The sequence below is a fragment of the Colletotrichum godetiae genome (assembly GCF_030913485.1).
Source record: "Colletotrichum godetiae strain CBS 193.32 chromosome Unknown BDP55scaffold_84, whole genome shotgun sequence".
NCBI lineage: Eukaryota > Fungi > Ascomycota > Sordariomycetes > Glomerellales > Glomerellaceae > Colletotrichum > Colletotrichum godetiae.
In genome coordinates, this window is record NW_026851332.1 from 110,626 (window position 1) to 124,393 (window position 13,768).

General features: G+C 53.2%; 2 protein-coding genes across 2 annotated transcripts; one reads left to right on the top strand and one right to left on the bottom strand.

The window, feature by feature from the left end:
- Nucleotides 1-997: 997 nt before the first annotated feature.
- Nucleotides 998-10,726, top strand: BDP55DRAFT_734641 (uncharacterized protein; the record flags this gene model as incomplete). The annotated part of the gene is made up of 2 exons (XM_060580227.1): nucleotides 998-7,524; nucleotides 7,576-10,726. 2 exons carry the CDS (start codon nucleotides 998-1,000, stop codon nucleotides 10,724-10,726), a joined length of 9,678 nt encoding a protein of 3,225 aa, XP_060422580.1.
- A 293-nt stretch (nucleotides 10,727-11,019) lies between these two features.
- Nucleotides 11,020-12,179, bottom strand: BDP55DRAFT_595310 (uncharacterized protein; the record flags this gene model as incomplete). Its single annotated transcript, XM_060570981.1, has 2 exons — nucleotides 11,020-11,660; nucleotides 11,994-12,179. 2 exons carry the CDS (start codon nucleotides 12,177-12,179, stop codon nucleotides 11,217-11,219), a joined length of 630 nt encoding a protein of 209 aa, XP_060422581.1. The 3' UTR covers nucleotides 11,020-11,216.
- Between the last annotated feature and the right edge of the window lie 1,589 nt (nucleotides 12,180-13,768).

Genomic DNA, 13,768 nt, shown 5'->3' on the forward strand with positions numbered 1-13,768 from the left:
TCCACGACCTCGTTCCTTTCTGATGATGATTCAAGTACAGAGTACACTACTACGTACGTGCGGATAGAGTACCTTTCTGGGCACCTTACCAAATTGGGCCATGATGTAGGTAGTCGGTAGACCCACCCAACCGTGGCTCAACGGATCCACTGGGATCCACTACGGCGTCCGTGACGGTCCAGTCGGGGCAAGAGCAGGTAAGGTGCTCGTGGGAGTACTTCGTACCTAGCTAGGTAGGAGGAGCTGGCAGGAGGCAGCCACAGTCTGAGCCGAGCTGTTGGCCTCTCTTTTTTTTCTTTTCTTTTCTTTTTTGGCACTGGTGCGGGGGAAAGAACCACGCACTTCAACAATCAGGCAGCGTCATCATGCACGCAGCACAAATCCACCCCGTCCCGTCAGTCCAGACCCCAACACTGTGACCAAATCAACCCTGCCAACGCCACCCCCCAGCACCAAGCACCACCGCCAGCTCAATATCGACAACGCAGACAGACGGCTTTGCAATCTGTCAAAACTCGACCTGGCAAAGATTGACTTTTGGGCAATTCTGCATCGCGGCACTTTCTTTCCCATACCTACCTTGCCCTAGGGACCTGACCTTACCTTACCTTACCTAGGTAGTCGCCAACCCATCTCAGCCCCGGAGACACGCCCGACGGTACGACGCCATCCGAGAAAACTAATTCCACCCTTCGATACCCCCCAAAAAAATACCCATCACCAGCTTTTGTATTACCTACACCTACGACGAAAAGTAACGACACGTAAGAGACGAACCAGCCATCACGACCCCACATCCGACACCATCCTACAGCGCGCGCCCACTGATGTTGGCAGAGCCCCTCCGCGTACTGATCTGACCCGTACGCCCTGCCCGTCGTGATCGAGCTCTCCGACTTTCCGAGTCTCTCCCTTCCCATGCTTCTCACCACCGATACACCATAGAACACCAACCTGACCCTCCCTCGCCAGGGTCAAGGCGCCACATACAGACAAGATGTTGGAGGGACTCGTTGCCGGCCTGCTCAATAGGTTTCTGGGCATGTACGTCAAGAATTTCGATCCAGCACAGCTCAAGGTCGGAATCTGGTCTGGCGATGTCAAGCTACGGAATCTCGAGCTTCGGAGGGAAGCCCTCGATCAGTTGAAGCTTCCCATCAATGTCATGGAAGGCCATCTTGGCGAGCTCACTCTCATCATCCCATGGTCCAACTTGCGTGGCGCGCCCGTCAAGGTCTTCATCGAGGATGTTTTCCTGCTAGCCTCCCCTCGGGAAGAGGCTGCTTATGACGAGCAAGAGGAAGAGCGTAGGAAGCAGAGAATCAAGATGGAGAAACTGGATTCTGCCGAGCTTCTCAAGGAGAGGTCTCAGGAGGGCATGAGCCAGGAGGAGCAGAAAAAGAGCCAGACATTTACACAGAGTCTCGTCACCAAGATTGTCGACAACTTGCAAGTCACCGTCAAGAACATCCACGTCCGATATGAGGACTCCATTTCCGCTCCCGGCCACCCCTTCGCCCTTGGTGTGACTCTCGAGGAGTTCAGCGCTGTCAGCACTGACGGCCAGTGGAAGCCCACCTTTGTTCAGGACTCGACCAAGAGCACTCACAAGCTTGCAACCCTTGGCGCCCTCGCCGTCTACTGGAACACAGATACAGAGCTGCTGGGCCCGGGCCGAGAGGTCGATACCGGTGACAAGCCACCGATGCCGCATGATGAGATGGTTGACAAGTTCAAGAGTCTGATAGGATCGACCGAGGACACAGGCCTCAACCACCAGTTCATCCTGCGACCCGTCAACGGAAAAGCAAAGATTGTCCTCGACAAGACGGGGGATGTCCATGCTCCCAAGGCCAAGGCCAGTCTGCTCTTCGAAGAGATTGGTCTCGTAATCGATGACGACCAGTACCGTGATGGCTTGATGATGGTTGATCTCTTCCACTACTTCATCCGCCACCAAGAGTACAAGAAATTCCAGCCCAAAGGTGTCACGCCCAAGGAAGACCCTAGGGCGTGGCTCAAGTTCGCTGGTGACTCAGTGCTCAGCAAGATCCATGAGAAGAACCGTAGATGGTCATGGGAATACTTCAAAGAACGACGTGATGACCGCCAGCGCTACATCGAACTCTTCAAGAAGCGCAAGCAACAGCAACAGCTCAGCTCCCAAGAGAATGACGACATCAACAAACTCGAAATCAAACTTGATTACGAGGATCTGCGGTTCTGGCGATCTCTGGCGCGAAACCAACTTAAGAAGGAGAATGCTGCTGCCCTGAAGAACCAGCCCCCTAAACAGGAGCAACAGGGCTGGCTGGCATGGGCCTGGGGCAGTGGCCAGAAGCAGCAGGAACACCATGCTGAGGACGACGAGAACACGCAAATCACCGAGGAGCAGCGCAAAGAGCTCTACGATGCCATCGAGTTTGACGAGAAAACTGCCTTGGCAGAGTCAGTCGATGTTCCTCGGGACTCTGTCAAAATGCAAGTTGAGGCATGGCTGAGCACCGGCAGTTTCACGCTGAAGAAGAGCCACAATGGCAAGCGGAGTGATCTGCTGAGTCTGCACTTTGATGTCTTTAAAGCCAAGGTGCTGCAGCGTCCTGATTCCTTTCTGGCTGATCTCAGTCTGGGCGGACTTCGTGTCAATGATGGCACCACGCCAGACTCGCTTTTCCCCGAGATTGTCAGAGTCAAGGACGCCCCCGAGATCCACGACCAAAAACGCCTGACCATCGAAGAGCTCGAGGACAACGATGATGAACCTTTCTTCCGCTTCGAGGTCGAACAAAATCCCATCGACCGCGAAGGAGACATTGCTCTCAGCGGATCCCTCAAGCCACTCGAGATCGTCTGGAATCCAAACTTCGTTGTAGGCGTGGCGGATTTCTTTAGACCACCAGAACGACACATGGAGTCCATCACGGCACTGATGGAAACAGCCGGCGCCACCGTAGAGACCTTCCGAGAACAAACGCGAGCTGGTCTGGAATTCGCTCTCGAGGAACACAAGACCATCAACGCCCAGCTCGACCTGCAGGCCCCGCTGATTATCGTACCGGTCAGCATCAACGTTAAAGAATCTACTTGTCTCATTTTGGATGCTGGTCACATCAGCGTTAACAGCGAGCTGGTTGACCAGGATACGATGAAACAAATTCAGTCAAAACAACGCCAATCTTACACTGACGAAGACTTCAAGCGCTTAGAGTCTGTCATGTACGACAAATTCTTGGTCAAGCTCTCCTCCACGCAGGTGCTGATTGGTCCCTCGATCGAGGCGACGAAGGCTCAAATATCGAACAAGGACGACACACAACACTTACACGTGGTCGAAGAGATCAATGTCGACTTTGTGGTTGAGACTTCGATTCTCCCCAAGGCGCCAAACCTGACCAAACTGAAGGTCTCTGGCCACCTCCCCATGCTCCACGCAACCATATCAGATTCCAAGTACAAGAATCTGATGCGGATCATCGACGTTGCCATCCCCAAGTTCGGCAATCAAGAGCTGCAGCAGGCGCAGATCAAGGACTCCCAGGGCCAGGCAGTGACAACTCGTCCGCGTGGCCTGAGCACCGCCTCTAACCGATCGCGCTCTCGCAAGGACACTAATAGCCGCCGGAAGTCTTCTCAATTCCCATTTATGCAGCAACAAACTGCCATCGTGATTGACGAAGATGAAGACGATCAGGACCAGTTTGAGGATGCCGACGACGGTGGTAGGAGCAACAAGGAACAGCTTAAGCTCCAACAGCGTTCTTTTGAGCTCAAGTTCAAGGTCGACACCCTGAAGGGATCTCTATACCGAAGCGACCCTGACAGGAAGAAGCCTGATCAGCTTCTTGTCGAGCTTGTTGCTGAGAACTTTGACCTTCTCTTCTATCTACGTCCCTATGACATGTCTGCGGAGGTCTCGCTTGGTTCCGTCATCATGGACGACTTCGTTGACAACCCTCCCGCGGAGTTCAAGTCCATCGTTTCATCTGGAGATGTCGAGGATCGAGAGCAGAATCGTAGCCTTGTCAGCGTCAAGTTCACCAAGGTCAATCGGCTCTCTCCAGAGTTCATGCCTGTTTACGAAGGTGTGGAAACGAATGTCACCGCAGCAATATCAACCATCAACCTCATCGTCACGAGGAAGACGCTCCTAACCTTGCTTGACTTCATTCTGGCAACTTTTACCGGAAATAACAACGAGGCAGCGGCACCTCAAGAACAAAAAGCCATCTCCGATTCGGAGGACGATGACGAAGGTGTCGAGATTGCTGTTGATGCTCCTCCCGAGGACGGGCCTGCGAACGCAGGCTCCATTAGAGTCAAGGTCGACCTGAAGAGTATCCGTCTGATCCTGAATAACGATGGGATTCGCCTAGCAACCCTGTCTTTCAACCATGCCGATGTTGGAGTCTTCCTGCTGGGCAAGACGATGCGAATCAATGCTAAATTGGGCAATCTCAACCTGGTTGATGATATCAATCAAGGTGTCTCGGAGGAATCAAACTTGAGGCAACTCATTTCCATTCAAGGCGACGAGCTCGCCGACTTCCGCTACGAGACTTTTGATGCTACCAACAAGAAAGCCTACCCCGGATACGACTCATCGGTCTACCTACGAGCTGGTTCCGTCAAGCTTAACTTCCTCGAGGAGCCCTTCCGGAAGATCATTCAGTTCCTGGTCAAATTTGGCAAGATGCAGGCCATCTATAACGCTGCACGTCAAGCAGCAGCGTCTCAGGCCACCCAGATCCAACAAAGCACAAACAAGTTCAAGTACGACGTTGTGGTCAAGACGCCAATTGTTGTCTTCCCTCGAGTCGTCAATCACGGTCAGCCCAAACGGGACGTCATTACCGCCTATTTGGGAGAGATCTACGCTCAGAACAAGTTCGCACCCTTGGACGACTCCCAAGACTCCCAAATTGCGACCAAAATCTCTGCAGGCATTCGCAATATTCGCCTGACGTCCGATTTCAACTACCCTGGTGATCTTTCCGAAGAGCTGGAGTTGATTGACAAGGTTGACATGGGCTTCAACGTCACTTATGCAGAGCACCAAGATGGCACAAAGCGACCCGAGCTCGAGATAGAAGGAAGCATGTCAGATTTCAACTTGAAACTCACTCAGTATCAACTCAGGTTCTTGATGGAGATTTCAAAGGCAGTCCCGGCTGCGTTCGCCACCGATTCAGATGAGCAAGATCAGGAAGCTGAGCGAGAAGTTGACAAGGACACTCTCCAAAGAGCGCGGTCCATGCCACTTGACAAGAAGGGAAGCGAGGAGGAGAAGCAGGTTGATCTCGGACCCGAGTTATCACCCAAGAACCAGACATGGACCAAGCTAGACCTCGTCTTTCAGGTCAACACAATCGGTATGGAACTGCTACTTGCTCCGGATGACAAGCCGGTCGGCAAGCTCGAAGACGCCAGCCTGTCACGGTTCTCTTTGGACGTCACCAAACTCAAGACGAGAATGCTCAACGATGGTTCGCTCGAAGGCGAGTTCCTAATTCACTCATTCACGATTTACGACAGCCGTCCGCGTGAAACAAACAAGTTCCGACGCATCATGACTTCCTCGAACAAGGAGGTTCAGCAATTGATGGCCAGCATCACAATGTCTGGCGGCCAAGACAGAAGCCTCATCGCAATTGTCACCGTCGACAGCCCACGCATTATCTTTGCACTCGACTACCTCTTTGCCATCCAGAACTTCGTCATGGTTGGCTTGCAACCAGAGGAACCTTCTCCGGTGGACGATGAGTCTCTCTTTGAGACCCCTGATGAGTCAGAAGCCGATGCCGACTCGATGCAAGTCACCTGGTCCAATAAGCCGAAGTCCCAGAAGAGTAGCAGAGAGGGGGCGCAAGAGCCGCAGGGAGAAGCCGAGGAGAAACCACAGAACACCATGAGCATTGCGTATAGGGTAAACATTGTTGATGCACAGGTTATCCTCATCGCCAACCCTCTCAGCGCAAGCTCTGAAGCCATTGTTCTGGGTACTAAGCAGGTTTTGCTATCCCAACAGCATGCTCTGACCTTCCAGGTGTCCGAGATCGGCATGTTTTTGTGCCGGATGGATCGATTCGAAGACTCGCGCCTCCGACTCATTGACGACTTCTCAGTCCAGATGTCGATGGACAGCTCGAAACCCAACATTACAAGCATCCATGCCGATATTGAGCCCTTGATTTTGAGGTTGTCTCTAAGAGATATTCTGCTCGCGCTTCAAATCGCAAGCAAGGCGACCGAGCTGTCAGACCAACAACAGAAGGACCAGAAGGAGAGTAAGAGCGCATCGGCAGCGGACGAGAAGGCAAGAAAGCTGCGTCAGGCAGGTCTGAAACAGCGGACAGCCAGTGGCAAGGGCCCTTCAACCATTGCGAACAAAACCATCATGTCCACGACTGCTTTGGTAGCAGCATCTCAAGCAAAGCAAGCCCACGACGATCCCAACAACACAGCCGTTCAACCTCAGTCTAAGCGCCACGAGGAACTTTCGGCAACAATTGAGGGCATTCGTGTTGTCCTCATTGGCGATGTCCACGAACTTCCAATCTTGGACCTGGGTATCAAGAACTTCACCGCCACAGCTGAAGACTGGTCTTCGAACCTCAAGGCTGAAACTGCGATCGATATTTATACGAACGTGTACAACTTTTCAAAGTCCGCGTGGGAGCCTCTGCTAGAGCCTTGGCAGGTCGGATTCGGCATTGCGAGAGAGCAGCAGTCAGGTCTTTTGTCCATTGATGTCGCTTCCAAGAAGATCTTTGATGTCACGATCACGACAGCTACCATTGCTTTGGCGTCCAAGTCCTTTGCTTTCCTTAGCAAGGACGAGGATGTTCTCGGCAAACCGCGTGGTGTTGATGCCCCTTACCGCATCCGGAACTATACCGGATTTGACGTTGTCGTACAGTCAAAGAGCATGACCACGGACGACAACATGACCGCTCGTCTCGAGGACGGGCAGGAAGTCCCTTGGAGCTTCGAGCCGTGGGAGAAGATGCGAGAGAACCTATCGACCGAGAGTAGTACCGGTAGTGTCGGTATTCACTTGGAAGGTAGTGGCTTTGACCCAGTCAAGAACGTCAGATTGAACCGTGAGGGTGAAGCGATCTACGGCCTCAAGCCGAAGACTGACAACATTTTGCACCGACTTCTCGTCGAGGTCACCTTGGGAAAGGACAATGTCAAATATGTCACTCTACGATCGCCCCTCGTGGTTGACAACCTTACCCAGATCCCAGTCGAGCTTGGTGTTTACGACGCGCAAGAGGGCCATCTGCTCAAGATTGAGAAGATCGCTCCCGGCGAAAGCCGCCCGGCTCCTGTGGGCGCCGTATACCTGAAGTCTCTGCTGGTACGACCAGACTCTGGATTTGGCTATGCCTGGTCCTCTGAGACCTTGTGGTGGAGAGACCTCTTGAAGCGACCAACACGGACGATGGTTTGCAAGGGGGAGAACGGAGACCCATTCTACTTCCAGCTCAACGCCACCTTTGATCGGTCGAATCCTTTGACCAAGTAAGTCTGCCATCATCTTATCATGAGTCTTGACTAATCTCTCTCATGTAGAAACTATCCTTACATGCGCATCAAGCTGTCACCTCCAGTCATCCTCGAGAACTTGCTTCCCTACGATTTCAAGTATCGCATTTACGACAAGAACACCAAAAAGGACTGGGCAAACTTCCTCCGCAAAGGTGGCCTGAGCCCCGTACATGTCGTAGAGCTATCACACCTGCTCCTCCTCAGTGTTGACATGCAGGACACTGTCTTCAAGCCCAGCGACTTCGCCATCATCAACTCTGGGGCTTCGGACGACTTCAAAAAGGAAGACAGGCTGCTCTGCAAAGACGAGGAAGGCTTGCAGCTCAACCTCAAACTCCACTATCACAAGATTCCTGACAGTGGCGGTGCTTTCCGAGTCACGGTCTACAGTCCTTACATTATCCTGAACAAGACTGGTCTTGACCTACAGATCAGGGCCAAGGGCTTCTTGCAGGGCGCCCGACCAGCAGCCGGACAGTCGACTCTATCCTCTAGGTCTGGCAGCAACCGTCCCAGAGCTACTCCATTCATGTTCTCCTACGGCAACGACGACCATAGAAACCGAGCTTTGCTGCAGATTGCGGATTCGGAATGGAGCAAGCCGCAGAGTTTTGACGCCATCGGAAGCACAACCGAGGTGGTGCTGCCCTCGCCCTCCAGGAACACTGAGGTGCACATCGGCATCACCACTGAGGCTGGAGAAGGCAAGTACAAGATGACCAAGGTTGTCACCCTCGCACCGCGATTCGTTCTGGAGAACAAACTTGGAGAGGAGATCAACGTACGAGAGTCTAGCTCTTCCGGGTTCATGACGCTGAAGCCCGGCGCCCATGAGCCACTTCACTTCATGCAGAAGACTTCCATCAAGCAACTATCGTTGTGCCATCCCGGAATGAACAACCAGTGGACCTCTCCTTTCAACATCTCGGACATCGGAACAACTCACGTCAAGATCGCCAAAGCAGGCCAACGCCAACGTCTGATTCGCGCAGAGATCTTGATGGAAGGTGCAACAATCTTCCTGCACCTCAGCTTGGAGACCAAGAACTGGCCCTACCAGATGCGGAACGAGAGTGATACAGAGTTCACATTCTATCAGGCCAACCCTAGCCTGGATGATGATGGAGTTGAAGACAGGTCCGGCTGGAGGCCAATCAAGTATAGGCTGCCGCCCAGGAGCATCATGCCATATGCATGGGATTTCCCGGCGGCCAAGTTCCGTGAGATTATAATCAACGCTCATGGTAAGGAGAGGCATGTCAAGCTTGCGGAAATCGGCAACCAAATTCCAATGAAGTTTGCGACAACATCCGGACAACAGAAGATTATCGACATCAATGTTGCCGCTGACGGACCTACCCAGACTATGATTCTGTCCAACTTCCGGCAATCCAAGAGCCTGTATCGACAGAAGTCCAAGTCTGGATCTCGCACGAGCACCGATGGCTTTGAAGTCAAAGATCAAGAGACGACTGCAACCTTCCGCGCTCAGCTCAAGCTTTCGGGCATTGGAATTTCGCTCATCAACTCTCAATTGAAGGAACTTGCATACGTCACATTCAGAGATGTCTCTCTCCGTTACCACGATTCTCCTCTTCACCAGACCATCGCCTTATCTGTCAAGTGGATTCAAATCGACAACCAGCTGTACGGTGGTCTGTTCCCGATGATCTTGTACCCGAGTGTCGTTCCGAAGAGGGCCCAGGAGGTTGATGCACATCCCTCGCTTCACGCCATGGTCACTCGCGTGAAGGACGATTCTTACGGTGTGCTGTACATCAAATATGCCACACTTTTGATGCAGCAGATGACTATCGAGCTCGATGAGGACTTTGTTTACGCTGTCTTGGATTTCTCCAATATTCCTGGGGCCGCTTGGTCAGACACCAATGAGGAAGGCAAGCTTTGCGACGAGGAGCTGGATATCCCGGAGCCCCAGCGGCAGCAATCTGGCCAAGACATTTACTTCGAGCTGCTCAACATCCAGCCTATGCAACTCGATCTCTCCTTTATGCGCACGGAACGAGTCAATGCAGAGGACAAGACGTCGTCCCGAAACCCTCTTATGTTCTTCCTTAATGTCATGACGATGGCCATCGGTAACATCAACGACGCGCCGATTCGTCTCAATGCACTCATGCTTGACAATGTCCGCGTGTCCGTGGCTGCCCTGACACAAAATATCACGAGTCACTACAGTCAAGAGGTGCTCTACCAGGTTCACAAGATCCTCGGGTCTGCCGACTTCCTCGGAAATCCCGTGGGCTTATTCAACAACATTAGCTCCGGCCTCACAGATGTGTTCTACGAACCCTATCAAGGTCTCATCCTTTCGGACAAGCCCGAGGACTTTGGTATAGGAGTTGCGAAGGGAGCTGCGTCACTTGTCAAGAAGTCTGTCTACGGCTTCACCGATTCCTTCTCCAAATTCACAGGGAGCTTGTCAAAGGGCCTTGCAGCTGCAACTCTCGACAAGCAATTCCAAGATCGTCGTCGCATTACGCGTGCGCGTAATCGGCCCAAACATGCTCTGTATGGTGTTACCACTGGCGCCAACTCTTTTTTCACAAGTGCCGCTTCAGGCGTGGGCGGACTCGTCCGCAAACCGTTGGAGGGTGCCGAACAGGAGGGAGCCGTTGGATTCTTCAAGGGAATCGGAAAGGGGGTTGTCGGATTCGCTACCAAGCCCGCTATTGGCGTTCTAGACATGGCCTCGAATGTTTCGGAAGGCATCCGCAACACGACCACCGTCTTTGACGGCTCAGAGCTCGATCGCGTCCGGCCTGCTCGATTCGTACCGTCTGATGGTATCGTGCGACCATATAATGCCCGGGAAGCCCTTGGCCAGTCATGGTTGAAGCAGGTCGACAATGGCAAGTATTTCAACGAGAATTACATTGCCCATCTCGAACTGCCACGCGAGGACATGGTTGTCATGGTCACTTACGCTCGGATTCTGCTTATTCGCAGCCGGCGACTGACCTCGGAATGGGATGTGCCCCTGAAGGACGTCCAGACAATTGCCAAGGAGCGCACCGGTCTAAGCCTGACGCTGAGAGGAGGCACGAACGGTCCCTTCCTGCCTGTTGGCGATGAAAGTGGCCGCGCCTTTTTGTACAAGATGGTAGCTGTGGCTGTGGAGGAGTTCAACCGCCGGTTCAGGGGACTTGAGTAGGTGGAAGGAGAGTGGTTTGGGACTGCGGCTGGGTAACAGGCCAAGGCTGGTGCGAATATATGAGGGGAGGTCCTTTTGCGCTGTTTCACGATTACTTCTTCACTTCCTTTTGAGGCCTGCAAGCATAGCCTCGCGATTTCATTAGCAATTACATGCTTATACTTTACCTTGTCTTGTGGTAGCATATTTGGACCCCTCGCCGCTTTCCTATCCATGCCTCGCCAGATTCCAGAACGTTTGGATTCATATTTTCATCATAGCAAGTGCAACACAGAAAGAAATTGTAAAGGAATGTGAGTGTATTATCTTTTAAGTGACCAAATCGACCAACATGCGCTACAGTACTAAAATCAAAAAAGAACAGAGGCCGTAATGCTATGCTCAAACTCCACCGTGTAATGCCATCTAAACCAAGTCCCATCCTAGCATGCCCCTTCGAACAACACTCTTTGGTTCATTTATGCCCAAGTACTTGTCAATAACCAATCCCTTAGTTGGAAGGACAGTAGCCGATCGTGCAAGCATCAGACTTGCAGCACCCGCGGAACCCATTGGCGCACGACTGGAAGAAGCCGGTGCCGGCAGGGCAGACGGTCGGGTCCGTGTTGGTGTGGGAGTTGGTCTTGGGGGTCGGGGTGACGGTCGTCTGAGGAGCCGTCTTGGTTACCGTCTCAAAGGTCTTGACGTCCGGGCAGTAGCCGATGGTGCAGGCGTCCTGTTTGCAGCAGCCGCGGAAGCCGTTGGCGCAAGATTGGAAGAAGCCGGTGCCGGGGGCGCAGACGGTGGGGTCGGCGGCGCGCTTTGAGGAGGCAGTGGTCAGATCGGGACAGTAGCCCAGAGTGCAGGCTTCGGACTTGCAGCAGCCTCGGAAGCCGTTGGAACAAGATTGGAAGAAGCCGGTGCCGGGGGCGCAGACGGTGGGATCCTGACGCTTCTCGGAGGCTGAGGTAGTAGTAGTAGTAGTAGGACAGTAGCCGAGAGTGCAAGCGTCAGACTTGCAGCATCCACGGAAGCCATTGGAGCAAGACTGGAAGAAACCGGTGCCGGGAGCGCAAACAGTCGGGTCCTGACGCTTCACAGAGGCAGAGGGGCAATATCCAACGGTGCAGGCGTCCTCCTTGCAACATCCACGGAAGCCGTTCGAGCAGGACTGAAAGAACCCGGTGCCGGCAGGGCAGACGGTAGGGTCCGTGGATTGCTGGTTGGCCGACCGGCCGGGAGTGACGGGGGTGGTCTCGGCCGGAGCGTCGGCGGAGGCTCCGGTCACGTCGGGGCAGTAGCCGATGGTGCAGGCGTCGGCCTTGCAGCAGCCGCGGAAGCCATTGGCACAGGACTGGAAGAAGCCAGTCCCCGGCGCGCAGACTGTGTCGTCGCGCTTGGTGTCGAGGGCAGGGCTTGCCGAGGCAAGAGTTGCGACAGCAGCGAGGAAAGTGAGGACGATGGAAGAATGCATTGTTGGTTAGGTCTGGTGGATTTGAGTTCAGATCAAGCAAAAGTTGACGGCTGCGAAAGTGGTGAAGTGAAGACTTGAGGGTTAAGCGATTGTCCCAAGGAAAGAGAAACCGACAAAGGAAATAAGGAAATAGGAAAGAAAAAGGAGGAAAAGAAAATTGCTGAGCTATGTGGATGAGCTGTTCAAAGTGGTTGATGATGAGAAAAAACAGAGGCAATATCGGAGGGGGAATCAAATTGGATTTATAGACATCAAACAACAACAACTTCGAGATACACATCACTTGCTCGGAAACTATTTTCATCATTTCCGCTCTGATTAGCCTATACCTTACTATAGCCGGCTGTGCTGCCCAGAGGGATCTCGCGAAGCGGCTGCAGCTAGATAGCAAACCAGCCATTGTCGTGACCAAAGTGTGCCCTTCATCCCATGCCGGAATGGGTGTAAATCAAGCAGCACGTTGGAAGTCTGCTGCGCATACGCACCGCACCGCCTTCTAAACTCCCGAAGCTAGGGGCATGCGGCCCTACGGAATAAAGTATGGTATAGGCTATGGAGACGGGCATCTGCATCCCATGCATCCGGATCTCTAGAATCCTTCTTGTTCTTCTTCTTCCCCCGGACTCGGGCCTTTCCGAGCAAATGGAAGAGCTGAGTATGCAAGATACAGAGCCTGGTGGTAGGCAGAGTAGCACCGTCAGCCCCGTAAAACAAACGCGATAGGCATGCGTCGCAGGGCTGAGCTGCAACCTGAGTCTCTGCTGAGCGTCTTGGGGCTGAGAGACGAGTCGGCGACCAGGACGCTTCGAGTCAAGGCGAAGGCCGCCGGGACGTGAGCCAAAGGAACCCCGGAGGCGGCGGCGCAGTTCCAGCTGTCAGACGCCAGAGGGCTGGGTCTCACAGACAGTCTCACTTGGACCTCAAGCCCTCGTGGTTGGTCCCACTCCTTCTGCTGACATGCCGCCCATTTTGCGCTGCAGTGGTAAGCTTATTCTTGGCTCACGGGATGTTGAGAGGTCGTGCATATCGAGATCTTAGACGCCAGTGGTACGGATACCTAGATGGATGGGAAAGGAGACGAAAAGAGAAAAAAATGGTAATAGCTTGGCATGGTGGAGTGCTCATTTGGCAGCCACGCAGCTTCGTCACCACATGTGCAAAGTACGAGGTATGTACGGATACCAGTGTTAAGAACAGCGGGCTCCGTGTTCCAGATGTTTCTCAAGTCCAGTGACTGTGTCGAGGTCACGATTCTCGGTTCATCTACTCCTAGAGACAAGTTGTGAGGGTTGAAATCAAGAAGCGAGGCCGCTGATTAAGCCGCGTTTGCCGTCTGTCACAGGACCCGTGATCATCGATGAACTCACTGCCTAGTGGAGGTTCCGCTCCAATTTTGTGGCCCTTCGCGTGGGCGAGTCAAGTGCCGGCAGTAGCCAATAAATGGAGTTCCTGATCGAGGAGATCTTCATCTAGATTCTCGGACCATTGCACAGCGGATCATATCGGGTGAGCCCTGAAAAGGCTGAAATGATTCGTGATGGGCCAAGTCCCGAAGGAGAAGGAGGATAGAGAGAATATTCTCCGAACGG